The sequence below is a fragment of the Brienomyrus brachyistius genome, chromosome 9, assembly GCF_023856365.1.
Source record: "Brienomyrus brachyistius isolate T26 chromosome 9, BBRACH_0.4, whole genome shotgun sequence".
NCBI lineage: Eukaryota > Metazoa > Chordata > Actinopteri > Osteoglossiformes > Mormyridae > Brienomyrus > Brienomyrus brachyistius.
The window spans coordinates 29793049-29820895 of NC_064541.1; the positions used below are offsets into that span (position 1 = coordinate 29793049).

General features: G+C 53.7%; 1 protein-coding gene across 2 annotated transcripts; it reads right to left on the bottom strand.

The window, feature by feature from the left end:
* Positions 1 to 267: 267 nt before the first annotated feature.
* On the bottom strand, positions 268 to 27847 carry foxo6b (forkhead box O6 b). Of its 2 annotated transcripts, XM_049026438.1 has the most exons (3): positions 27470 to 27847; positions 25508 to 26025; positions 268 to 3929 (listed from the first exon to the last, which is right to left on the bottom strand). In XM_049026438.1, the coding sequence occupies exons 2-3, from the start codon at positions 26003 to 26005 to the stop codon at positions 2214 to 2216; spliced, it is 2214 nt and encodes a 737-aa protein (XP_048882395.1). In that variant the 5' UTR covers positions 26006 to 26025; positions 27470 to 27847; the 3' UTR covers positions 268 to 2213. The 2 variants fall into 2 exon arrangements, with proteins under 2 accessions (XP_048882395.1, XP_048882394.1); XM_049026437.1 differs by having other exon boundaries at positions 25508 to 27847.

Consider the following 27847-nt stretch of genomic DNA (forward strand, 5'->3'; position numbering starts at 1 on the left):
ATATGTTACACATGGGTGCAGAGGATGGGGGAAAATGGAGGGACAAGGTGACATTGCTGGAAAGGTATCCTCCTTCCTCTCTCTCTCTCTCTCTCTCTCTCTCTCTCTCACTCCATCATACACACCCACAAACAAAAACACACATAACTGCACGCACCCACAAAAGACACACGGGAGACACACACACCGGGAGGTGCCACACAGCAAGTCACGATGACAGGAACGAGGGGCCGTGCCCACACACACACACACACACGGAAACGGGCGTCGATCAGATCTCATTTATTTAACAGTCACCAGGTGATAAGATACATTCTCTTTAAAAAAAGGAAGAAATAAAACAGCAAAATTGATATTTTTTTCGTTAAAAATTATTATACAATTTTCTCAATATAGATTTTGTACAAAATAAAAGGTCATTAAATTATAACTGAAGTATGATTCAGTAACAAAGACAGGAAGTGGGGGGGGGGTCAGGGTTCAATGGGATGCTACCACACTCAGGAAGTCAAAGACCAACTTTTTCATTAATAAATATTTGTATGCTATTCGTATATATTATGCATATGCAGCTTCATATATAAATACCGGGAAGGTCCTCTGTTGAATTTTGCAATTCTCTACACCACTGCGGTACAAGGTTGATGCGCACACACTTACACGTCAAAGGGTCAAAGGTTAAACTGAACCCCATATCTGCTCCAGGAGGCAAATGAAGAACATATGCTCAAAAAGACAGAAATGATGGCGAACTGGGGCGAGTCACATAATCTGCCCCTCAAGGGTCAATGAGCTTAACCTGTACTAGTGAAAATAAAGACCCATCACTGAAAGAAGAGGCATTATCCATCACCGGCAGGTATCACTTGGCCTGATCCTTGGACTCACCGAGCCTGGGCACCCAGAAAACGCATGTCCTCCCCTTGTTGGCAGCACTGTTCATTAGCATCAGGGGTGGGGGGGATATATTCGTTCCCAGAGCTGAGCAGGGCAGGCCTGTAGGGGTGTTTTGTGGTCGCAGTGGTTTGTGTGCACGTCCAAGACAGTCCAGATGAGAGCCAATAGTTCCACCTGTTGTGTAGCCGCTTTGAGCGCCCCCCAGGGCGAACCACTCTGCTTCTTTACACAGAGAACGATGATGAGAAAGAACGACAACAAAGCAAAGATGAGTGTAACGACGACGAGGTCAGCACTCTCTGACGAGAGCCGCGGTTGGTCGCACGTTTAATTTCTTCTTTTTCCAGTCGATGGACCGGTAAACAAAGTCAAAGCCACAACGCGACTGGCGCGCACTGACAGAACACGAGAGAAGCGTGGTCTCAACGCAGACAGGAAGGACGAGTGCAGTTACGGCACACCAACCCCACACTACGGGGAACTCGGCGAGATGTTGGTGTATGGAATGGGAAGCCAATTAAGCCACAAATAAGAAAGGAGAAGTAAAGGTTCCACTGGGCCTTCAGAGGACGTGTGCATCTCCTGCAGCCTTTCCGTGTAATCAGGTGGGGGTGAGGTGGGGTGGGGTGTCGGCTACATTACTGCGAGATGACTTAGCGTTAATCACTCCCTTCACTCAGCGCATTACGCGCAGTGGACGTGGGCTGGGGGTGCCACCACTGCATTAAATTTGCAATAATGATACATCACTACTGGGTCACTTTGGAGATTAAAAGCGAGACGCGGAATTTCAATGGGGTGACGTCAGCGGCAAGCTAGCGGTGCGGAGGTGCTGGGTGGGACACGCCGGGTCGCGGCGACGTGCAGAGAGTCGACGCTCGAGTCTGATGGATATGTTCGGGGGTGCCCCCGGCAGGCGGAACGAGCCGCACGGCAGAGTGACCCTCGCCTGGTGGCATCTGCGTGACTCCCAGCATCATACATATAAAGTGCTAGAAAGTTCCGGGCTGACGGGAGGCCTTGGTAGATGGCGGTAACACTGGGATTGTCATCACAGTACGACTGACTCGACAGACTGGAAGGACGCGAACCATAAGCACAGTGACCGGGGACGGAGGGCTTGGGGTAGATAGAGGGGATGGGGGGGGGGGGGGAGAGAGAGGCGGTTAGATTGTATGTGTTTCTATCACATTGTTTTCTCATGTGGCCTAGAAGTCACAGTCAAGCAGACAGCTGGGTATGTCATTCTGAGGGACCCCCATTGCCAACCGCTCCTCCTAATGTGTGAGGTCTCTCCAAGGGTTACCAAGGGAGGCTCAGCCAGGCACCCAGTTCTGATTATTGTGGGCCTGAGGGGGTCCGGCCAGGCCACTCATTCCCACCGCCATTCCCATTCCCATTCCCATTCCCATACCCATACCCATACCCATTCCCATCCCTTGGGACAGAGAGCTGTCAAAGTTGAAATCCATCTCCTCAGAGTCCATAAAGTCATTGAGGAGGATCGACTCCACATCGCAGTCCAGGCTGCCCTGGAAGATGTCCAGGTCCAAGTCGGCGGGCAGCCGATCATGTGGGTGATGGGCGTGGGGGTGGTGCGGGTGGTGGTAGCCATGGTAGCCTCCACTTCCACTCTGTGGGTGGTGGTAGTGTCCATGTCGGGGGTCCTCCATGCCCTGATGGTGGCCCCCGGAGTAGGGCTGGAGCCGGGGGTGCGGGGCTGTGGCCAGGTGGCAGGAATCCTGGGGCATCCCCAGCATGCCAGCTGGGTTAGGGGGCAGGGAGGTGGAGGCAGGTAGGTGGGCGTGGCCTGATGGGCTATATAAGTCAGGGGCTTTGAGGCTGTAGGGCTGCAGAAGTCCACTGTTCATCTGGGCTGTGAGAGCCGGTTGCTGACCTGGGCGAGTGTGTGCGTGGTTGTGGTTGTGAGTGGGGTTGTGGTTGTGAGTAGGGTTGTGGTTGTGAGTAGGGTTGTGGTTGTGAGTAGGGTTGTGGTTGCGATTGGAGCTGTGGTTGTGGTTGGCAGTATGGCTGTGACTGTGGCTGGGATTATGACCGGCACTGTGATGCGCATTATGCCCAGGGTTGGCGTTGTGACTGGGATTGTGGTTTGGGTTCTGGTTGTGTCCGTGGTGGAGGCTGGCGCTGTGGCTGTGGGCGTGGCCTGTGCTGGAGGGACCCATCAGGGGGTGTGACTCCGCCTCTGGCCTCAGCATCATGTCCTTGCTGCAGTAGCGCGGGCCCCCAGTGAGCAGGTCCTGCAGGGCGTTGGAGCCACCGTAGCCCCTCATTGAGCCCTGAAAGCTGGCAGCTTTGTTTTCCTGAATGGTCTGCATGGGCGAGTGGTGCCGCAGCAGCCCCATGGCCGGCTGGCTGTACACGGAGCCACAGTACGAGCCCTGACCTTTGTTGCCGGACCCGAAGTGGAAGCTGGGACGCTTGTGCCGGGGGGGCTGATGGTACCCTTCTTCCAGGAGCCTCTCCTCCAGGCTGATGGCCCCCGTCAAGTCAGCGAGCTGCGGAAGCTCCACTGAGGGACAGTGTCCGGCGGCTCCCAGGGCAGGCGAGCGGGCGCTGGACGGGCTGGGGTACAGGCGGGGGGAGGCGGAGCAGGAGAGAACGCCCTCCTCAGGCTCCTCCAGCTCGGCTTCGGCCAGGATGGGTGACAAGCGGCCGCTCAGGGTGGAGGTGGAAGAGCTGGCCCGGGAGTGGATGTCTGTCCAGGCGTCAAACTCTTCAGCACCTGCTCCCACCCCCACCGTCTTCCCACTGGGGCTGCCCTCCTCTGTGGCGGAGCCCTGCAGCCCAGCCGTGGCCCCAAGCCCCGGCCGCCCCGCTGCCTTCTTCCTGCTTACCCGCCCCTTGCTCTTCAAGTACTTGGAGTTATTGTCCATGGAGACGGCCCGGCGCCGAGGCGCCTTCCCTGCCTTGCCTCCCTCCGGGTTCAGCATCCACCAGGAACTCTTCCCGGTGCCCTCGTTCTGGACGCGGATGAAGCGAGTGTGCAGGGACAGGTTGTGCCGTATGGAGTTCTGTGGGGGGGGGGGACATGGAAAACTCCGTCAAAGACGTCACTGGAGATTACAGCACGGAGGTGGCACTACACCAGCGAGGCTCGCGTCTAGAAAATCTGCACAGTGCGGAGGTGGTGCTGGAAACAGTCAAGGGAAACCTTGAGGCTTGCACTCCATTGACATGAAAGACTATTCATTTGGCTCCAGCCTCAGAGAATGAGGACGAGGGTAGCCTGGACTGGCGTTCTATGCTTTTAGCCACGGTGGCTGTGCCAATTTGGGGGGGCTGAGGCAGTGCTGGGCTCTAATGGTGCGAGCATCTAACCCATAGCTCAGCAAGGCCGGCTCCACTCCGGCACCAAGGGGCCCAGGGGAGCACGAGCACGCCAGATTAATGGCAACTGCTACTTCCCTCTTTCCGTCTCTCTCTCTTTCTCTCCCTCCCTCATTAACCCTCTCTCCGGCGGCAGCCCTCTCCTCCTCCATCTAATCCTCTTTCGCTGTGCTCTCCCCTCTCCTCCACATCCCCCTCTTTTCTCACACTCGCTCTCTCTCCAGCTTGGTCTCATTCTCCTGGCATTCCCGCTCTTGCCGTCTCTGAATACATCCTCTTATCACCTCATTGTAAGACTAGCCTCGCTCGCTGGCGGGAAACAACGGCTGTCCAATCGCTGCCTGCGAACGGAGCCACAGATTTGCATTAAAAAGGGAGCCAAATCAATTTCGGCGAGCTTGCAGCGTCAATGTGCGTGTCTCCCTCTATTCCATCCCTTTTTCTACATTCTGCTATGCAGTTCAAGCACATGGGCTGTACTTAGTTGTTGCTTTGAGCTTTTATATTGCCCAACCAAGAATAGAGCTAAATAGGCACCAATTATCACTGGGAAATGCCGGGAGGAAAGCAAATTAATGTCGCAACCCCCCAAATCACTACGTGCACAACGTCTAAATGCTTCCTCTTCACAAATCTTGGTCAGTTTTGGGAATTATTCTACAGCTGCTGAATGCCATGGAGTGAAAAATATACTCTAGACGGAATGTTTTGGTTCAATGCTGTCATGACAATAGCTGGCATACATTTTTATCTTCTCACCTCATATCTTCTGCAAAGCTACCTTAGAAAACTCCACGGGCAGCAATGAAGGAACAGCGACGACAAAGACCCAGGCAGAAAAACGGAGACAACCCCCTCCCCACGTTTCTCACGCCGGTGTCTCCAGCTGTGAGTAACCATGGTGACGGAGTAAACGGAAAAGGGGGAGATAAACCGAGTGGTGGGGGTGTGGGGGGGGGGAGCTGGCTGGTGGAGAGGAGAATGACACCGTTTGAAACTGCGTCGAGTTCCATGCAGCCTTTCATGCAGTCTGCAGGGCCCCCATAACTGTCTACCTGGGAGACTTATTCACCTGCCTGCACCAAGCCATGCAGCTCCCTCACAAATCTGACTACGCCCCAGTGCTGAACATGCTGCCTGCACTGAGCCATGCAGCTGCCACTACCTCGCATATCTGACCGCGGACCAGAGTGTAACACACCGCCTGCAACAAACCATGCGACTGCTGTTGCCTCGCAAGTCTGACTATGCCCGAAAGCATAACATGCTGCCTGCATTAAGCCATGCGACCACTGCTACCTCCCAAATCTGACTATGCCCCCAGGGTGTAACATGCTGTCTTCTTTGAATCATGTGACCGTTACTACCTTGCAGGTCTGACTATGCCCCAGAGCACAACCTGTTTCCTGCATTAACCAATGCGGTCGTGTCACACGTCTATCCATGTCCTACAGCATAAGATGCTGGTTGCAGCAAGCCATGTGGCTGCCACTACCTCATAGGACGAACTGCACCCAAGAGCATAACACGCTACCTGCCCCGAGCCATACGACCACTGCTGACTCACAGGTCTGGCTGCACCCCAGAATGTAACATGCTGCCTGCAGCACGTTAGTAAATTACCTCTTTCCCGCTAAACAAGCCTGGACCAGCCAGTAAACTGATGAGCTGGTGACCATGGAGCTAACCTACATGGTCACCATGGGCTCCACAGCCTCACCACAAGGCTGAGTTACAAATAGTTTGACGGTGCATCCCCCCCGCTTTGGCCAGTCTCAGCATCTTACTCAGAAGCGACGTGGTTAGCCCGTGGCCCTGACACCCCCAGAAACTGGCAATCATGGCTAATCCCACTCTATCCCACGTAATCCCCGACAATCCAAGATAATCCTGGTTAATTCAGGGCACTCCCAGCTGGGTGTATCCCAAACAGCACGGACAGGGCGTGGATTGGATTGGGATGGAGGGTGGTGACGGTGATGCTGATGGTTGGGGGGATTAGGGGCGCATCGAGGTAGAACCAGGGCTAGTCCTGAGGCAGTAAGATCCCGCAGAAATCTAGGCCCCCATTCTTCTGGTCTGCAGAGCAGTTCATGACAGAAACACACAAAAAAAAAGTGGCTCCCCTACTACTCAGTAACGTTCTCAGCTTCTCCTTCAGGGGATGTTGCACTCTCTTTTGCACACCCCACCCCCCTCCTCGAGGGACGATTGTTTGAATATAGAGTAACCGAAAGAGACTGCAGCCACTGTCATTACGGTAGAAGGCAGGGGCCACGTCAGAATCCGTAAAAGCGACCCTCCCCAGTGCGCAGAAGCTCGCACAGACGGGGGCCCATTAAAACTGCGGCCCCTTCTGCTCTCCCTGTCACTGACGCCACCGCCGATCCAGCCTCTGTGACTCCTGCCTTTTTAATTGTCTCGACGTCGTTTCCAGGTTGCCCTCCCTTGATAAACACGTCCTTAATCTTTCAGCCCGGGGGTCCTGACCTTCTGACACAGGTACAGTACCGAATGTCCTGCCAGTCCTGGGTGAACAGCATGTCCCCCTGGGCCGCATCTTTAGAGTAACAGCAAACTGGGATCTCCGTTTCGGCTTGGCTGCCTCCCCTGGCTCACGACTGCCTCTCCCAATTTACCGCCGGTGATACTGTCGCGTGTCACTCCGGCTTTGGTCTTGAAAACTAGTCCCATCAGCCTGTCACAGATACGCAACCGGGTAGAACTATTTAAAGAGACTGGGTGGAGCAAAGACCCTTCTGGAAAAGCACAAACCAGGTCTGTTGGTTTGTCACAAAGCCAAGTTCTGGTCACCAGAAGCATAAAGGTCAGACAAACTTGCAGACTCACTGAGAAGGCCAAAGATCCTTTTTGAGAAAGACCCTCAACTTTAATCTTTGATGTCTGTCTACTCGTAGCTGCTGGCTGTGAGTGTTCCATTGGGGGGGCACATCGTGCCAGGAGGAATACAAGCAGGGCGGCGGCATCCAGCCTGGCACTGGGGCGCTGTGCCTCTGCTGCCCGTCCCACTGCTTGTAGTGTGAGGGGGCTGTCTGTTTGGGCACGAAGGGCAGCTGGAGAGAGGGGCTGGGTGCATGAATGGGGGGGGCAGTAAGGGAGACACAGGAATGTCATTTGCAGAGAGGGGGGGGCACTGTGAGAACATTCTGGGAAAGACAATAGATTTCCCTCCAAAAATGCCCTCCCAAACTGACGAAAACACCCCCAATAACCCACTCCACCCCGTGCTTCATAGTCAGTGTATAAGCGCTGGGGGGGCAGACCGTAATGCCCATCCTGGGGAGTGTGTGGAGTGTGTACAAAGACCCCAGTGATGAGAGCAGAACAGGAACGGGAACAAAAAAAGCACTCATCCAATTCAAATAAGTCCACTACACAAAAGGTGACGGCGCTCTCTATAGGAGAGGGAACCCCCCCCCGCCCAGGGCCAGGAATGCTGCCCCCCCTCCCCCAGCTTTTATTTATTAATCCATTATATACAGTCAGGAGTCATTCTGTGTTGTCAGTGGGCGAATCTTCATGCTATGCATTTATCTGATGAACACAGCAGAAGAGAGCAGAGAGGATGACTGTATTTATGGAGAACTGCGGGGACCCAGCACAGGCCGCTCTGCACCTCCGCAGCCGGAGGACCCAGCACAGGCCGCTCTGCGCCTCCACAGCCGGAGGACCCAGCACGGGCCGCTCTGCGTCTCATCTCCAGAGGACCCAACACGGGCCGCTCCACGCCTCAGCTCCAGAGGACCCAACACGGGCCGCTCCACGCCTCAGCTCCAGAGGACCCAACACGGGCCGCTCCGCATCTCAGCTCCAGAGGACCCAACACGGGCCGCTCCGCGTCTCAGCTCCAGAGGACCCAACACGGGCCGCTCCGCGTCTCAGCTCCAGAGGACCCAACACGGGCCGCTCTGCGTCTCAGCTCCAGAGGACCCAACACGGGCCGCTCTGCGTCTCAGCTCCAGAGGACCCACACGGGCCGCTCTGCGTCTCAGCTCCAGAGGACCCAACACGGGCCGCTCTGCGTCTCAGCTCCAGAGGACCCAACACGGGCCGCTCCGCGTCTCAGCTCCAGAGGACCCAACACGGGCCGCTCCGCGCCTCAGCTCCAGAGGACCCAACACGGGCCGCTCCGCGTCTCAGCTCCAGAGGACCCAACACGGGCCGCTCCGCGTCTCAGCTCCAGAGGACCCAACACGGGCCGCTCCGCGTCTCAGCTCCAGAGGACCCAACACGGGCCGCTCCACGCCTCAGCTCCAGAGGACCCAACACGGGCCGCTCCGCACCACGTCAGGGCTGTTTTTGTCCCTTTGAAGGGACATGAAGGACTCATGGATTAATGGGGGTGGTACAAAGGAGGGAGTAGTTTTACCTCCAGGGTAAGGGTGCGGACAAAGAGTTAAATTCATCCACACAAACACACGCAGCTCAGGATGACCGCATTCACACCCATTTCAGGACGACTGCACTCATGTGCAGCCCAGGATGACTGGATACAAGTGCAACTCAGGACAACTGCTGTCACACGCAGATCAGAGAAGCTGCATTCAGGCACAGCTCAGGAAGACTGTACTTACATGTAGCACAGGGCAACTGTACTCATGTGCAGGATGACTATACTCACATGCTATGCAGGACAATTGCAGTGAGGCACAGCATTAGACGACTGCACTCACACCCAACTCAGGGTAACTGCACACATATGCTACACAGGATGACTGCACTCAGTTACAGCACAGGACTGTACTCATGGGCAGCTCAGGACAACTGCAGTCAGGCGCAGCACAGGTCAACTGCACTAACACACAGCTCAAGCCGACTGCAATCATGCACAGCACAGGATGACTGCACTCACACGCAGCTCAGGGAGACTAGACTCACATGTAGCTCATGACGACAATAGTCACACACAGCTCAGGACTTCTGCAGTCACAAACAGCTCATGGCAATTGCACTCAGGTACAACTCAGGGTGACTACAGTCACGCGCAGCTCAAGACAGCTACACTCACAGACAGCTCAGGATGACTGCAGTCGTGAACAGCTCTGGATATTGGTGCATGTGGGTGGCATCGGGGATGAACAGCAAGCTTTGTAAAAGCAGGAAAAGCGTCCTGTGATCAGGCATGAAAGCGAGTCTAACAGTGCAGGTACAGACATGCTCATGTCCTCCTTGACTATCTTAATGCAACTAAGCCAAGTTTAGATCCCCCAACCCCTATGTGAGAAGAAGGAACCAAGGAACCGAGGACCTTGGTGCAGGCATGACTTCTGCGACTGATCCCCGGACTGCTTTGTCCGATGGGTTCGACGATCTGGTCGGGGGTCCCCTCCAGAGGATGGCGGCCAGTGAGAGCAGTTGGCCAGTGAGTCAGGCCCCAGAGGAGACAGGGAGGCGGGATCTGGGCGATTCCTCACGGAACGGGGCGCTAATTGCAGCCAGTGCCTGGCAAAGCTCTCAACGTTTGGCTAAGAGGCCAAGGGACAGGACAGGGGGGTGGGGGGGTGGGGTGCTGCGTGGGGTCGGATGGATAAAAATAGCGCCGGCAGATTAACGAGCATCTGAGAGCGGGGTAGGGGATCGGAAAATCCGCGCAGAGTGGGGCAGAGCCGACTGCCACAGAATCTCCTCACGCGCACGGCGGCTGCACCCTGGTGCCCGAAAGACACCCCCTCCCCCGCACACACACACGCACACACACACACACGCTGAGGAGCTCGTGAGATGATCGCACAACAGGTGCAGTGCCCAGGGACACCTGTGGGAGGCCCCGCCCACGCCTCCACTTTGCCAAGTAACATTTTCCATGAAACCTGCCACCTATTTTTAAAGACTCACGTGTTCATTTTTTTAAAAGACTTTTTTTTTATTGCATTCCATAAGGGGTGGGGGGGGGGAGTTGCTTGGGGTGGGAGCGCCATTACTGAACCGCAGACTTGGCGTGGATCTGATTACCCAGAAACCACCGCCTGCCATATGAAGGGGGGGGGGGGGCAAGACCCACGGTACCACCTCCCCCTCAGGAGGCTGCGTCTTCACAATAACACGGACCTCATTTCCCGCTCTCTAAAGGTCACTACGCCCCTCTGATCAGACCTTAATAAACAGCATTCTCTAGGTTTAATTCGATTTCACCAAAATGGGGACCCCATCCAAGGGCCTGTGTATCACGCACGACAGTTGTGGCACGACCCCCTGCCCCCCCAACCGTGGACATCCACACGTGTACGTGCAGTACACACGCATTCACATGGGCACAAAGGCACATGTGATTCAGAGAGAACCAATCATGGCATGGGGATCTATCACAGAATGCAACACAGTGAGCAAAAATTCAATATTCAACCACACACCCATACACCAGAGTTACACACAAGCCAGAGAGTGTTTGTCCTTCAGTCACTCACACACACACACATGCGTGCGCGCGCACACACATACACACAGACACACACACACACCTCCCTCTTCTGTCAGCCTGGCACACTGGGCAGGCTCATTACTGCAATGCCAAGCTACCGGTTGCTAAGGAGACCTGAGGGAGAGGGAGGGTTCCTGTTGCCATGGCAGCCGGCCTGCTTCCTGCCAACTATCCCTCCCCGAGAGACCTGACCAGAGTAGAGAGGGAGAGGCAGAGTGAGAGATGGGATCACTTGAGAAACCGTGGAGGAACCGATATAAAGGTGGGTGCAGGTGGCTATAAGGAGGAGAAGATCTTCATTAGAAGAGCAGATAGCTGATTACATTAAAAAAGACATTACTTTTGCTAAAGATGTAATTCTGGTCCGAAGGCTCAAGGGAAACATTTTTGCAGCCATTCCGCCATGTGCTGCTGTGCTACAGAAATCCCTGGGAGCTGCTGTCGAGGGTCTTATATCAAATTAAACTTGATTGATTGCCTCACCATAGCATTTTGCTGGTCACATGATGCGAGCCAGACTCACAATGCGGGACAAACTCCTCCCACATTCCAGCGCAAAGTGTGCGCTGCGTGGGGGTGTCATGGGAAACGAGGGAAGGAGCGGCTCCTAAGCCCTCCCACCCCCTCCCGCTTGATCGCGATGATTCGTGTGAATAACGTGGCTGCCGCCAATCTGGCCTTCCCATCCCCCCCATTCCTTCCCCATCCACCCCCCCTCCCCAGCATCAATCCCCAAAGCGCCTCCCACCACCACAGGTTCTGAGACGGGCCCCACCCCTGGGCCCTGCGCTTACAAGCCTTACTGCTGGGGAAGGACAACTCATGCAGGAAATGGATGGAAGGGTCAGAGAAAGCATGGCAACCTTCATCCTCACACATCTTCAGCTAAGACACCGTCACACGGCCCCCTAAATGCAGAGACCTCCCCCCCATCTCAGGGCACAAGCTGCTCTCACAGCCTCTCTCTTCTCTCTCCCCATCCTTCAGCTCCTCACTTCCTTTGTCTTTTCATCCTCCCTCTTTCCGCCCTGGTTGCCCTGCCTGTCCACTCATTTGGGGGGGGACAGGTGACCCCCCCCCCATCCCGCAGTACCATAGCTAACAGGCAGTCGACACTCCTCTACTTCCTTTCTGACGCTCAGTGGCAGGAAGGCAGAAGAGGACAGAACCCCTTCGCTCTCCCAAAACAAAGAGAGCCCAATTAAGTCAGTTTGAGTTAGGGTCTGTTGGGGGGGCTGGGGGTGGTAGAGGGCCAGAGAGTGAGAGAGAGTGAGAAAGAGAGAGAGAAAGAGGCTGTGTGATAGAGGGAAGAGGGTAAAAACTGAGGGCAGAGCGATAGAGCCTAGCGTAGAAACACTCACTAGCCAAAGTGGGGCGACTGGCTCTCAGCTTCTCCACCATGAAATATTCATGAGCTCCATCTCCATCTCCAGCCCCAGCCCATCGATGGAGCCCAAAAGGGTGTGGGGGGGGGGGCAAATTACATCTGCAGGGAAGCTGGGGTGTTTGGGGGTGGCTGGTGGGGACTCAGCCAAGTTCCCATCTTAAGGGCTGCTGGCCGGTGCCTTAACGAGGGCCCATCATCCGATCGATGCCCTTTGGAGAGAGCTTGATGGTGCGGGGTGCTCCTCAGGCTGTGCCACCCAGGAGATGCAGGAGTCTGGTTTAATCAAAGCGCAGGAGACGTGGTCGAGGGTGAGGAGGCCCTCAATGGGTCCCAGGGCCAGCAGCCGACCCCCTCACACAGATACACAGGCCCAGTCAGTCATGCACGGTGCTGACTGAAGCAAGTTATATATCCAGCCCGCACTCCAAAGTCCATGTCTATTTGTGCATAAATTGAGTAATGTGCACTCCCTAGACCACCCCCACCGCCATCTCCCCCCTGGAAACAGGAAGATCAGTCAGTGCTGTTCCCTTGTTGCCCTGGTTGACCCTAGTCATTGGGTCGTTTCATTGGGTCTTTTCATTGGGTCGTTTCAGCGTGAGTGACGCTGTCAGTGGGCATCGCACAGCCAGGTGGGGGTGCACCGTGTACATCATTAGCGTGCAGGAGCGGCACTCCTCATCTCCATCTTACACGAATGAGGCGGCGCTCTCTGCCCAGTCACCTAACGCCCAGCGACGTGCCCTCACTCCCTCCTCGGCCCCGGCCGCCCTCTCTCCCTTCATCCTGCTACCTTCTGCTCTCGTCCTTCCGTTCACCTTTATCCCCGCATCCATCGCTGACCACAGCAGCCTCTTCTCCCACCTCTCCAACGTTCCCATCATCCTCTCTGTCGCCTCTCTCTCTCATCCTGTCAGAGACCCTCTCGTTTCCGGCACCGTGTTCCGTGTTACCCATCATCGTCTCGACCCCCCACCCCCCGGCCCCCGCTGTGCCTTGGCGCTCCCATTACTTCCGCGTCGCCGGCCTCCAGCAGTGAGTGGTGTTGTCTCAAGCCCCCTGCCGCTGCCTCTGTCTGCCTCCCTTCTCGCTCACCGTGGAGGGGCCGCCGTATGGCCTGCTGACCGCCGCAGTCCACCTGCAAACGCTCTCGGCGACATTTCTAAGGCACACAGCCAAGACTGAAACTGTGACCGTAACTCTGACTGTTATTCTAACTGACTAACTGTGACTGTGACTGAAACAGCGACTGTAACTGAATCTACGACTGCAACTTAAAGGTGACTATAAAAAACTGCAAGTATACCTGAAGCTATTAGCTACAACAGTAGCTGAAACTGTAACGCCAACTGAAACTATGAGTAACTGAACTGTAACTGCAGCTGCCACCTCGTACTGTCTCCTATAACTGAAACTATAACTGTATCTGTAACTGAAATCATAACTACAACTGCAATGCAACAGTGACTGTAACTGAGAGAAACTGCAGCTTCACTGAATCAGTGAGCGTGGCTACCACTATCTGCTGGCATCTTACTGGTGCACAGTACTGGTTGTCATTCAGCAGCACTGGACTCTCTGGTCCATCTATAGGGCTGCCAGTATTCAGGTATAACAGGTAGAGAAGGGATGGCTGGGAGGGAGGCGAGGAATGTGGAACAGCATGGAAGGAGGTAAGAAGAGCATCACCCCCCTCACCTCCCAGACACACAGCGTCTCAGCTGTGTCACCCCTACTCCCCCCCCAAAACTTACCCAAAGGGAACAGGGGCTCCCACATACACACACACACACACACACACACGACCCCTTGTTGCTATGGAGGCCAGCCACGCGTGTGTAGGAAAAACAGCTCTGTCCCCGAAAGCTCTCAGCGTGACCTACATCCCTCCCTCTGGCCACGCCCCCAACCCCCCCATACACACACGCTACGTCATGAGACCTCTGTGTTCCATCAGCCGGTTCCTCTCCGCTAGCCTGCCCCCCCCCCCACGCAGATAGCCTTTTTTGTCCAGACCGCTTCTGAGGATTTGCAAAAGCTAAGCTGATTGGAAAGGGAGTTGGTGGGGGGGGGGGGGGGGGGGCAAATTAACATTGTGCAACTGTGTTAAACCCTTGGGGGGGGGGGGGCAGTGGGTCACGGTCCCGTTATGTAACGCAGTGAGTGAGTGCCCGTTTGTGTGTGTCAGTGTGTATACCCCCCCACCCCCACTGCCCACCCCGGCTGCCCATTTTGCTCCTAATTGAGAAGCTTTTTTCTCTTGGACTCTGGTATTGTGGGAAGTTAATTATTTATTTCGCAGGGAGGCCGGAGCGGCCTGGGTGGCTGACTGGTGTGTGTGTGTGTGTGTGTGTGTGTGTGAGAGAGAGAGAGAGAGGCGGGGATGCACAGCAGATTGGGAGCACATTAATGGACGCACACTTCAGCTGAAGAGCGCAGAGCCGCTGAAGAGCAGCCAAGTCTGCCGGCGCTGCTTGGAAGTCGCTTCTCTGGAATCTCTCACAACACACACACACACACACACACACACACACACACCCAGAAATGGAGCGCAATCCGGAATCAATACGCCGGCTCCTGCGGTCGCCAGGGAGACGGCTCAGAGGTCGTCACCTTCGTTGCCGCGTTTCCTTTACAGAGGGCCACGCCCCCCCCAACTGACAGCTATTTCCAGAAGTTCTGGAATGTCCGCGCCATCTTTCCGGAAGGGCCTAAGATCTGAAAAGCATGACCCTCACCTCCAGAGGAGCCCCACTGACCGCGGGGCGGCGCCATCAGCCAATGGGAAAGCGGCGTAAAGCACCTCGCGATTCGGCTTCGTGACTGAGAGCGCATTTCCCGACTCCGATGACACTACAGAGGAAGGCAGTGATGAGGCCCTTGGGGAAGCAGGGAGCAGGGAAGCGCTCCGGGCTCCGGAGTATGTAAAACTGGCCATTAAGAGGCAGACGAGCCGCGATACAGACTGTAGAAAATATTTTTAAAAAAACATTTTAACGACCCAGAGCTGGAGTGCAATTTGGGTACAGTGGAGTACATGAGTTTGCGCGTGGATGTGTGTGTGTGTCACAGGGTGTGGGGGGGGGCAGGGGTTCATCCCGGGCTAACGGCCGGCTCTCTGCTTGGTGCTCCGTGGATGGAATGCTAAGGGAAAGCAGAACCCTCATCCTGACCCACTTTTCATCACGCTGACACACAAATCCACTTAGGGCTGTCGCGAGTTGCCACCCCCCCGCCCCAAAACCCCGGACTACCCCCATATCCCACCTCAGTCCCTGCCCCCTCGGCATCCCCTTGTCACAGAAACTGCCACCCCCCCCCCCCGAGAATTAGAAAACCACACATGTTCCGACTGATCACCGCTCCCCTGAGCTATCCAAGTGAACGCCACCCCCTCCCCCTCCACCCATAATCCCCCCCCCACCACCCCACCCATCTTGACTTCCCATGTATCGGAATTCATGGCAGCACCAGATTTGATTTAATTTTCTGGCTGGGAAGTCAGGGTTGCCATTCTGGTAGACATTTTGCATCATGGAGCATAAGGGGGACAGGAATGGCATGCGTGTGTATGTGTGTGTGTGTGTGTGCATGTGTACCTGTGTGTGTGTGTGCCAGTCTGCATGCGTATACGTGGGCGCGCATGTCTGCCGCACACTGCCGCCCCGTCTGCATTGTTAGGCGCAGCAAGAAAGCCGGGGTGACATTCGTTTCTTATCCCCCCCCCCCCCATCGCTCTTTGTCTCCTTCCGTTAGCATGCCCGCGTTACAAATGGCTGTCTGGACTCTGGGAGGGAGAGCGAATAAGGCGGGGAGCGATGTGCCTGTGAGGTATGGGCTCTCCTGACGCATAAATCATTACCCTCCCGCCAACAGATTCCCGGCCATCAATCTCTGTTTGCCGAGAGGAAGGCGGAGAAAAAAAAAAACAAAAAAAAACAAAAAACGTTATAAAGATCAGATTAAAAATGCAGGCGCCTCGATTTGTACCCGTCAATCCCAGACTTGGGAGTTTTTCTTTTTTCATAGTCACACTTTCTGGGTCGCGTGTCGCTGTCTGCAGGTTCGTGGGGTGAAATGTAAAAATGACACAGAAGGCTGGGTTTTGGGGGATAGTTAAGTAAGCTCTGCCTCTCTGGGTGGAGGGGTCCACTTTCTGTGCTGAAGTGGACGAAGTGGGGTAACGGTTAACAGTTTAGCCGTAATGGTGGAGCAGCCACAGCGTAAGATGGCCCGGCGACTCTCCGGCGGACGTCCAGGCCGCGCCCACAATCCTGGATCTTTGTCATCTTTTTTCTTTTTTTTTTATCATTATTTCCCAACTTTTTCTCTGCACGTCATAAATAAAGATGACTGAGTCATTGCGAATTCGTGATTCCTCTCTCAAGGTAAGAGGTTTGCGTTCCGAAAGGAGGCGGAGGTGTCGGGAACGCGCTGACAGGTGTCTGCGAGGGGAATGCAGCAGCAAAATAAATTCCTGGATTTACAAAGTCTGCGTCGGGACCACGGGGCCAGGGTGGGAGACATTCTCACTGCAAAGTATTCGGGTCCTTGGGCCAAATTCTGACTGTGCAGCTGGAGCAGCTGGAGCAGCAGGATCTGCATTCGTGTAGGCACACCCAAAGGGCGTGGTCCCAAAGGGAGAGCAATCTGCGAAGCCTGGTTACCCTGGGGTGACAGAGAATGGCTGCATCTGCGCAGGCAGGGTGGCAAGAGTGCAGACTGACTGCGCAGTGTGACTGAGCGAAGCAGCCTGCCAGCAATTAAGGTGAAATCAGGGAGAAATCTGCACTGCCTTGATAACGAGCCTCATCTGAATTATTAATGAAAGCTATTCCCCCTGCACCCGGACCCCTACCGAGACACACACACATACAGACACAACACACAGGCGCACACACAGTACACAGCAAGCACACACAGAGACACACAAACACGCAGGCACGCACACAGTAAACAGCAAGCACACACAGAGACACACACACACAACACGCAGGCGCACACACAGTAAACAGCAAGCACACACCGAGACACACACACATACAGACACAACACGCAGGCGCACACACAGTAAACAGCAAGCACACACAGACACACACACACACAACACACAAATGCACACATAGTACACAGCAAGCACACACAGACACACACACACAACACGCAGGGTCACACGCAGTACCCAGCAAGCAGACACACACACACAGTACACAGAAAGCACACACACACACACTATATATATATATATATATATATATATACACACACACATACACATATAAACAGAGATAGATAAAATAAAATAAAAAAACAATCGCATATATAATTTGAAAAAAGACACCTAGATAATATAGAGACATACTGTCCAAACAGGAACACACACTGTCCATACAGAGATATACTGCAGACACACACACTGTCCAGACAGAGATGTACTGCAGACACACACTGTCCAAACAGAGACACACTGCAGACACACACTGTCCAAACAGAGATATACTGCAGACACACACACTGTCCAAACAGAGACACACTGCAGACACACACACTGTCCAAACAGAGACACACTGCAGACACACACACTGTCCATACAGAGATATACTGCAGACACACACACTGTCCATACAGAGACACACTGCAGACACACACTGTCCATACAGAGATATACTGCAGACACACAGTCCAAACAGAGACACACTGCAGACATACAGTCCAAACAGAGACACACTGCAGACACACACTGTCCATACAGAGATATACTACATACACACACTGTCCAAACAGAGACACACTGCAGACACACACACACTGTCCAAACAGAGATATACTGCAGACACACACTGTCCAAACAGAGACACACTGCAGACACACACACTGTTCATTCAGAGATACACTGCAAACAGACATGATGTGCATATAGAGACATACAGCAGGCAGACACATACACACCACATACACAGAATCACATGAACACTGCACTTCACTGGCATGTAGTAGCATGGACACGCTCACACCAGCGCACGTGCAGACCAAGCTGAGACAGAGGAACTGCACTAAAAATCAAACAGCTACATCCAAGACTTGACAGGAGGGCCTGAAAGGGTCCTGGGACCCAACACTCCATGTGTCCCCATGTCCGACCGGGTCGAGCTGACAATGCAAGTGGTACAGTACGCGCACAGTGCCAGGAAGCCGTCACCTCATTACATTCTCAGGACACGTGTCCAGGAATCCGACAGTCAGAGAGCTAACGCTTCCCACATTCCCAGAAGTCTGCTGACAGCTGTGAGACCAGTGCTGACGTTCCCAGGGCTGAGAGGGGCACCCAAACCCCTGCACCTCTCCACCACAGCCCCACCCTCCCTCACACCTTCTTCTATCAGCCCCCTCCACGCCTTAACACCTCTAATACAGGCATCCATCCTACACATAAGAACCATACCTCCACAGCCCCTTTCCTGGCCGACCCCATTTATTTGGCAGCCTTCTACACAGCCACCTCCCTCCACTGGCAGTCTCCTTAAGCATTACTGCTCACCCGCCCCCACCCACACTCATTTCTCCACTGGCAACGACACTACAAAAGACTCCACCCCCACTGGCAATGCTCTGACATGACAGCCCCCCGCTTAACTGGCAACCCCTTTAAATACCACCCAACTCCCCCCCCACACCCAACTTGCGTGCCTCCTACACGATGCACCACCCCCACCCTCCTCCACTGGCATTGCTCCTTAACAGAATCCCTCACTCTTCTCAACTGGCTACCATCCTACACAACAAAATTCAGGCCCCTCCAACTGTCTTCAACTGGCAACCCTCCTACGTGAGTCCTCCACCCTATTCAACTGGCAACCCTCCTACAACCACCATACTACCCCCGCCTTCTGCAACTGGCATTCCACGCTTTATCGCCCACTTCAGCTCCCCTACAACCCCTCCCCCCCCACCAGGCTCACACTGGCATCCCTCCACCACAAAGCCCACCCCCCCTTGGCAGTGAGCACTGGCAGTGTGCGGCGATCTGCTGATCCAGCACCACACAGCCTCATAAACCGAGCAACGCAGAGTCCAGGCTGGACCGGGACACGGGTGGGACACACATGGGTCGGTGCTGAACCCCCATAAAAATTCCTCAGGAAATGGCCTGGGCTGGACCCCAGAACCACGTGCTGCTCAAGAACTTGGGGCCTGGATAAAGAGCTGAAACTTGGAGCAGTGTGGGGGGGTGGGCAGGAGGGGCCAGAGAACACTAGCAGTGAGGGCCCCGGGCCATGGGGGGGGCAAGCAGGGTTGCCTGGCACCAGTTTGGGGTGTTCGGCTTTGATCCATCTGCCCCCCCATAGCTGAACCCGCGCGGTTCCTGTTGAGCTGGCCGACAGTCAGAGAGCATGAAGTGCGTGAACAGGACTGATGATCCGAGACCCGAGGGCCATGGCTGTTGAGCCTTTGGACCAGGGGGGGCACAGTAAGACAGCAGGATGCTGATCCATGGATGTGAATCAGGAATGAAGGGTGGATAAATGGGGGGGGTGGGGCTCAGGTGTGGAGGGGGCAGCCACAGCATCGCATCACGACTCCACACTCCCAGATTCCGACATGATGGTCCCTGCAGGCCCCCTGGGGCACCGCCAGTGGAACAGCCACCCCCTGATACCCCCTGGCAAGGTGAAAAAGGTGAGCCAAGTCCACGTCACCTGCACCCCTCCCCCCCATGCCTCTCTGACACCCCCTACACAATTCTCTTCCCTGGGGGAGGCGAATCGGATCAGCTGAAGTCTAGGATGGCTTCCAGCGTCTTGCTGTCAGATGTGAGATTCCCCTCCCGCGCCCCCCCTGCCCCCCCACCGCCCCACCCCCGCACGCCGCGCCACCCCACCCCCGCACGCCGCGCCGTGCTCAGGAGCTGCCTCTCCTTCTGCTGCCTCTTTGTGACAATGACAGGAGCTGCGGGGCTTTTCTGCGGGCCTGTGCCAGGCTGGCAGCCCCCGCTGGGGGCCTCAGCATCATTGCCGTCAGGGCTGCGTGGACATCTAAACCCCCCCCAACCCTGACAGTCCTTTTTCTGCCCCCCCAGTCCCCCATCTTTCATTCATGTCATTTTTCCCGGCTGCTGTTGGCCCTGCTTTGTGTCCCCTCTCCAATAAAATTCCTCCACTCAAAATGCAAACCTAAACCAGAGGGAGGGGGGTATTTCTGCTCCATCTCCTTCAATCTGGCTCTCTTTCTTTCTCTCCCCCTCCTTTCTCTCCCTCCTTTCCTCTCCCTCTAATCTCCTGACCCTTTGCTCCCCTGCCCTCTATCGTTACTTAAAGACACATTACAAATAAGAGTCTCATCACTTCAGATTAGAACAAGGGGCCTGGAAGCACACACACACACACACACATACACACACACATATACACACACCCATATACACACACACACACACACACACCCATATACACACACACAAACACCCATATACACACACATCCATATACACACACACAAACACCCATATACACACAGACACACACGCATACACACACCCATATACACACATATACACACACATCCATATACACACACACACCCATATACACACACACACACCCATATACACACACACACACCCATATACACACATATACATACATACGCAAACACACTCATATACACACTTACACACACACCCATATATACACACACATACATCCATATACACACACATACATCCATATACACACATACACACACACACATATATATACACACACACACACACTCACCCATATACACACACACTACACACATATATACACACACACCCATATACACAAATACACACACACCCATATACACACACACCCATATACACAAATACACACACACCCATATACACACACACCCATATACACACATGCACACACATATACACACTCACACACATATATACACACACACCCATATACACACACACACACACTCACACCCATATACACACATACACACACATATACACACTCACACACATATATACACACACACCCATATACACACACACACATACTCACACACACATACACACCCCTATACACACACACACACACACTCACACACATATATAAACACACACCCATATACACACACACACACACACTCACACACATACTATACACACTCAGACATGCACACACACACAGAAACAGATGTGCACACAGACATATACAGACCCACACACAGAGCCAGACAGATACACATACCACATACCCGCTGACACACACACACTCCCATACACACCCACACACACACACACCATGAGAGCCGGCAACGTGCACACAGTCACAGGCCGTATGACAGCGACACACCATCACTGAGATCACAGCCACCACAAGTGGATTCCTAAAGAATGCGATAGCGCTCACTGACGGGCAGCGGTGATCGTGCAGCGACACTCCAAACCCGAGTCTGCGAGCACGGTGGCCACAGGGCCTGTCCCGGACCCCGGGGGCCCGCCGGCACACCCCCGAGGGCTCTGCCCTTCCCAGAAGTCAAACAGGTATTAATAGCCCTGAGCCGTAGCTCCTGGAGACGCAGAGGCTCCAGTGAAGAAAAGCCCAGGGCTTAATATACTGCCTGCCTGCAGACGAGGGGGGGGGCAGACAAGGGGGGGGGGGGGGGGGATAGGGGCTATAATAAACCGCCTTTAATAGCCATCTCCACCTGGCCTTCTGTTGCTCGCTCTGCCCCCCACCCCTATCTTGCTGCCTCCCCCCCCCCACCTTGCTGCCTGCCCCCCCCCCCCCCCAAGTTATGTTCCAACTGCGCCTCCTTACGGCCCTGTTTTATGAATCGATTAAAGAATGCTGCCAGAGAGAAGAGGCCACGTCGAAACCAGTGACCCCGCCTTCACTGGAGCTCTGATGAAGGTCTGACGATGGCCAGTGAGTGCTGGGGGGCAGATTCTGGACAGGTACTCTACTGGGTTTTTAAGGGGAAAGAGTCTCAACCTCCCCTGAAGGGGAGTTCAGAATGAAGGCGTCCTTGACAATGGTCGGGGTGGGGGCGGGGAAGGGGGGGGCAGGGCTGTGCAACACTGCGATGTCCGTGCCAAGCCCGGCCACACCCCCGGGCATATTACAGGGCGGGGGCCACTGCTGGCTCCGTACCTGTTTTAGGCCGGTAGCTTAATCACCCTCATTACCTGGGATGGGCCATGTCTCGCCGGGATCCCAAAATAACCGTGGCCCCCGCCGAGTGAGGCCCCCGTGTCAAAGCCTTCATTTAGCCTCGCGTACCGATTGGCTGGGTCGGTGCCCAATGGGGACACAGCGGCTGGCCGCAGCGCTCACTGGAGCGGGACGGGCTTTGCTCGAGCGGCTCGCCTGTTTTCCTGTGTTTGGATGGGGCTTGCAGGTGGGGGGGGGGGGCATGGGGGGGGGCTCAGCTGATGTGGCGGTCCTTCCTCCCCCCTCCTGTCAGCCCTGAACCCGACAACCAGCAGTGCATCACCGCCGCCGCCATCGCCGCAGAGACGCCAGGGCTTCCGGCAGATGCGGTTGCACTGGAGTGGCGGCGGCAAGCTTTTAATGCGGGGGGGGGGGGGGGGGGGGGGGGGTGAGGGGGGCGGAATTTCAGACTTTGGTCCCAGAAGAAACTCCTCTTTAGCCCACAACCAAACCTGTGGTTCAGACGGGCCCAGAAATCCACAGCGGCCCAAAAGAATTCGCCTCTTTGTTCACGGACTCGGTGGCGTGCGGCTTGATGTGGCGGCACCGCCGGTCCGCCAGCCCACGCTGACCTCCTGGGGAAGGCCCCCCGTCCCGGCCCGGCCCGGCCCGGCTCCCAGGACACTCTGCGGGCTGTCCCCTCAGCCGCTAACCTTCTCCACACCCAACCAGCCCACACTGGGTCAGCATTCGGGGACTTCCAGCGACTCAGGGATGGTTAACCGGGGCAGATGGGAGGGGAGGCAGGGCGAGATGTTAGCATGTCAACCTACCGGTAATTGTAGGTCTTCGATAGCAATGACAGCGGATTAGCACGTATAAGCTCCTTAAAGGTCGGTCACATCGCAGGGGTGACTTCAGTGCTCAGTGGTCGCCTCCCACGCGTCCCACCACTCCGCAAATACACCCGGCACATACAGCATAGCGTTACGTCACGCATGTTCTGTAGAGGGTGCGAATCTCTCCTCTGCATACATCTCATGTAGGGATGTTGTGCGTGTGTGTCCGGGACACGAGTGAGTCAGTCTGTGTGTGTGACAGAAAAAGCTGGGATTTTCCTTTGCTCCAATACACACTCACACACAGACACACACACTCATATGGCTCTGCTGGCCTCCGCGTGACCTCCATGCCTGACTTTTTAAACTCTGAGCCTGATCCGCTCCACACTAAAGTAAGAGTTCTTTCTCACTGTATTAATCTCCACAAAAACACCCCTGACCCCCACCACCTCAGCCACATTCAGGTGAAGCCCCCCCCCTCCCCCCCAATCACGAAAGACACAAAGTCCACGTTGCACCAGAGGCAGCATGTGTGCCCCTGCTCACCACGGCGTTCCCGACAGCGTACGGACAAATGTAGCCCCTCACAGTTCTTAAAAATCGAACATAACGATATCTGGCTTCCTACAAACTTACACAGCAACTGATCTGGGTAACCCCCAGCTAAAAAGAGGTGGAGCTCTGCTGAGTGACTGCTGGGGAAGGTGATGAATATGGGGGCACCTTGTTCAAATAGCACATGTGAGTGGGGGTCAGGGCACTTCTCCTCTCATGAACCACAAGCCCCCAGAAGTACAGAGTCTTATGTCCTAGCCTACGCAATGCAGCCACCTCTCAATTATGACACAACTATGTCAGTAACTGGCTCAGTTAATGTATGGATGGGTTTCTAAGGGATAAGGGGATGCTATAAATAAGGCCTTCTGATAGACGCTCTGTCCTATAAGCAACTGCCACAAAACCCCACATCAAATTTTTTTGTAAATTTAATACGGCCTCAGCTAGTGGCCACAGACGTGAGATTGCTGATGACATCCCTTTGGCGCCCGTGCCCTATTATCACCACCACGAAAAACAGCTACGAGAACTGCTGCCTTCTTTTTACAGATATATTTATATAACGCAAACTTTGTCTCCCGCTCAAGTCGATGTGAAGCGATGTTAAAACGATGAGATTCGCGCTGATTTATGCTAAGTTCCCCTTCGCGCAGCGGCCTTATTTTTTAACGTTGGAAATACAGCCAACGTGAGAGTCAGATAATTATAAAGGAGCCGCCAAGTGCGTATAATAAGGTGTGCAACAAGTGAGCAGTACGGGGAAGAGCGCAGAAAATGCATATGGTATATATAACTCCGGTGAGATCTTAAGAACAATGAATTGTGCACAATAAAGCGCGGCACCGAGCTCGTCTTTTTCTCTGGCGGGGGGGCTCAAGTGCCCCTCTTTATACGACGGAGGTAAGATCTGGAGCTAAGTAAACGCAGTCTGATATTCCCTTTAAAACATGGTTTGAATAGATGATGAAGCGATTACTATCCCAAAGGGAAGACTCACAGTTCGCAAGGGAGGAGCCGGCCCAAAGGGGACATACAGGCGAATGGGAAATGTTTCTCTCTCCACAGTCCCCCCCCCCCCCCCCCACCAGCACCACCACCACCACCAATGCAGATGCTTCTTCATTTATTTCCAGTACCGTCTGTCAGATAAATTGAGGAGTTCCCCTGCATTTCTCGTACATTTGTTCGAATCAACCAATAAAGACACGTTTCTGTCCTGATCATTTCATTCCAGAAGAGAAAACAGAAGCATCTAAGGATGAGGGGTGAAAAGTTGGCAGAGGTTCAAGAAGGGTTAATCCAGGCTACTCGGCGAGCTCGTTGTAGCAGCCCCCCCACCCCCCACGCTGGGTATCCACATCCCGGCGCTGACTGAGTCAGTCAGATGCCATCCCCTAGTAACCCTAAGTCCTATTCTAGTGTATCTCTGCCGCCTGAAATGACACAGCTGCTTACCTACCCAGAACAGACACTATCCTTTCCATTGATAATCCAATATTTAAAAAAAAATATGCGTGGAAACAGATGGGGAGAATGGGAATGTGCACTAGCACGGCTAAAACTGCACGTATAATAGTAAACGTAGGCTGATTAGATGACTGCGCTTTGGCTAAATCAATTTTAACTAGACCTTTTAGCGCTTTTTAACCGTTTTAAGGTGCAGACCACGCGTGCTGTCTGCAGAAACAAAACGCAATGCATCCAACGGACAGCACGTTTCCAAAGCATTGGTACCTGTGCGTCAAATAGGGGTCTAACGCTTGGTTGGGGGCTGTAGGCGCGTATGCCCATTACAATTTGTTAAAAAGAAATTATCTCAATTATAGTACTACAGCCAAAACAAACTCCTCAGTGCCAAGGGCCATCGTTTCCTTCACCTTACCTTCCACCCGGCTGAGCTGTTACTGTCGCCCTTATCTTTGAAATAAGGTACATAGCGGACCATCCAGTCGTAGATCTGTGACAGCGTGAGTCGTTTTTCAGGGGTGCTCTCGATGGCACGGGTGATGAGGTCCGCGTAGGACTGGTTGCCCCACGCGTTCCGCCGTGAAGACTTGGCTTTGCGCAGCTGGCCGGCCACATCGAGCGCAGCGCCGGCCAGGCACGGGAGAGCGGCTGCAGCGGGAGCCGGGGCGCCGGCTGGATGCTTTAACTCCGCCGGCGTGCCGCCGTTTCTTTCGGCGCGGCACGCCGGCACGTTATCCGGCTCGACCTTCACGGAAGACAGAGGCAGACCTCCGTTAACCTCCTCTCCAGCAGGGAAATCATCTGGACACGGCAGCGGCCAGGTGCAGGAGCGTGGCCGGCTTTGCGGTTCGAAATCCGAATCGATTTCAACCTGATGCGCCTCCAGTTCGTTGTCATCCTCCATCATCAGCATTTATCTTGAATTGTGCACAACTAATCAGATAAACGAAAAGGAAACACAGCCGTGGATATATATTCTAATATTTAATAACAAAAGCTGTTGCTTGACCGTGATGCTACAGTCTGATTCAGTTAGCAAATACACGACTATCAGAAATAAGCCGGCAGTCGTTGTAAAGGATCATTATGTGGGGCTAGTCTGCCGTATCAGAACCTAACATTTAACGACAAGAGAAGCAACAATAGTAGTAATAGTCTTTCTCCCATTTCCATTAGAATGTGCGATCATAAAATGTTCAAATGAAAAAAAAAATACAATCGTAGATCCCCGTATTCCACTATTAAGCTGAATCCAGACTGTCGATAACAGGGAACGTTTTTTTTTTTAATCGTGTATCTCCTTTTTAATCAAGCCGGTCGCAGCAACAGATGATCGTTCAGACAGCTAGGAAACAGTGGTCACAAGCTGACGAAAGAATCCCACAATGTGGAAAAAAACAAAAAGGAAAAATAGAAAAGTGTGTATTTTGTTACAAAGGTCTGTTCACAGTCCCAGTCTGGAGAATCTCCGTCTTCCCCTTTTAGATTTACAACTGGTGACACACACGCTCTCAAACGGACTCACACACCGATAATATCCCACCGCGTTGACAATTAGACTCTGGAAAAAAAATCAGGTCGCATGAATCATTTATAAAGCGGCACAATTCCAGACAGAAATCGGCTAAGGAGCTCCGGTCCTCTGTAGGGTCCTCTTATTTTCTCATTTCACCTTGCTGGTACTCTTACAAATTAATTTCACCTTTTTCTCTCGAATTTATTCTGACATTTTGAATGCAAAGATTATTCCCCTTCTTCCGTTGCACACACCAGCCACTTGTAAAAAAGGACGACGCGCCGGGGCTATAGTGTATAATAAACACTGCGATCAGATAATTGAGCGAAACGCGAATGAAATCACTTCCATCTAGAACAGGTTTCGCGCTGAGGGTTAGAGCTGCGACGCGCTTTTCCAAACTAATGCCTCTTCTCGAAGCGCTGTTGCACAGAAACAGAAGGGAAATGTTTCGACTTGTGATGTTCTCTCCTCTTGCAGACCAAACCCGCTTTAAGCAAGAAACTGCAGCCAAAAATACCCCCCACGGAAAACGGGGTGCACCGAAGCTCGCGTCTGATAATGAAATAGTCTACGACGTAGGGAATTTGTCTCCTTTGACTGCAAACTTCTGGAAAATCATTCTCCAAAATTTACTTTGACCTTTTTAATATCTCCAGTGGTCCTTTCCAGACAGCCCTACTTCACTTATAGCAAGTCTCTTACGTTGCTGCCATCTTTTTCTTCGCGTATTTGGAGGTTTTGCAGTCTTTTTGCCCTCCAGGGAGTAACGCTCCCTTGATTTCGCCAAATGTGTGTTTCGCAACTTGTTGCTATGAGCGGTACGCGAGTACGGCGGGTTAAACTGCTCCTCCCGATTACCTTTCACGTTTGCGTCTGTAGCCTCCTGTCCCGCTCAGTGCTAGCAGTGCCAAATTCCGGTTATGTATTTTGATTGCAAATTGCTTTAGCTGAGATCTAACTCATATTACTATATATTAAATAAAATATGCTTTGTACCGCAGTTTATCCAGATGTATAACCAGCTGCTCATAGCAAGCGAAAGGCAAAGCACTATAGTCCGTGACATATCAGACATTCGGATTTAAAATGGCAATGGTCTATGTGTGTTATAAGTGTCGCTTCGACTGCTCGCCGAACTCTGGTACTCCCAAACAGCAGGCGGGATTGTTGTGGATGTCACATTCAATATCTGCCCGTGTATGACCCACGTGTGTTACTCTCTCCGATTGCTACATT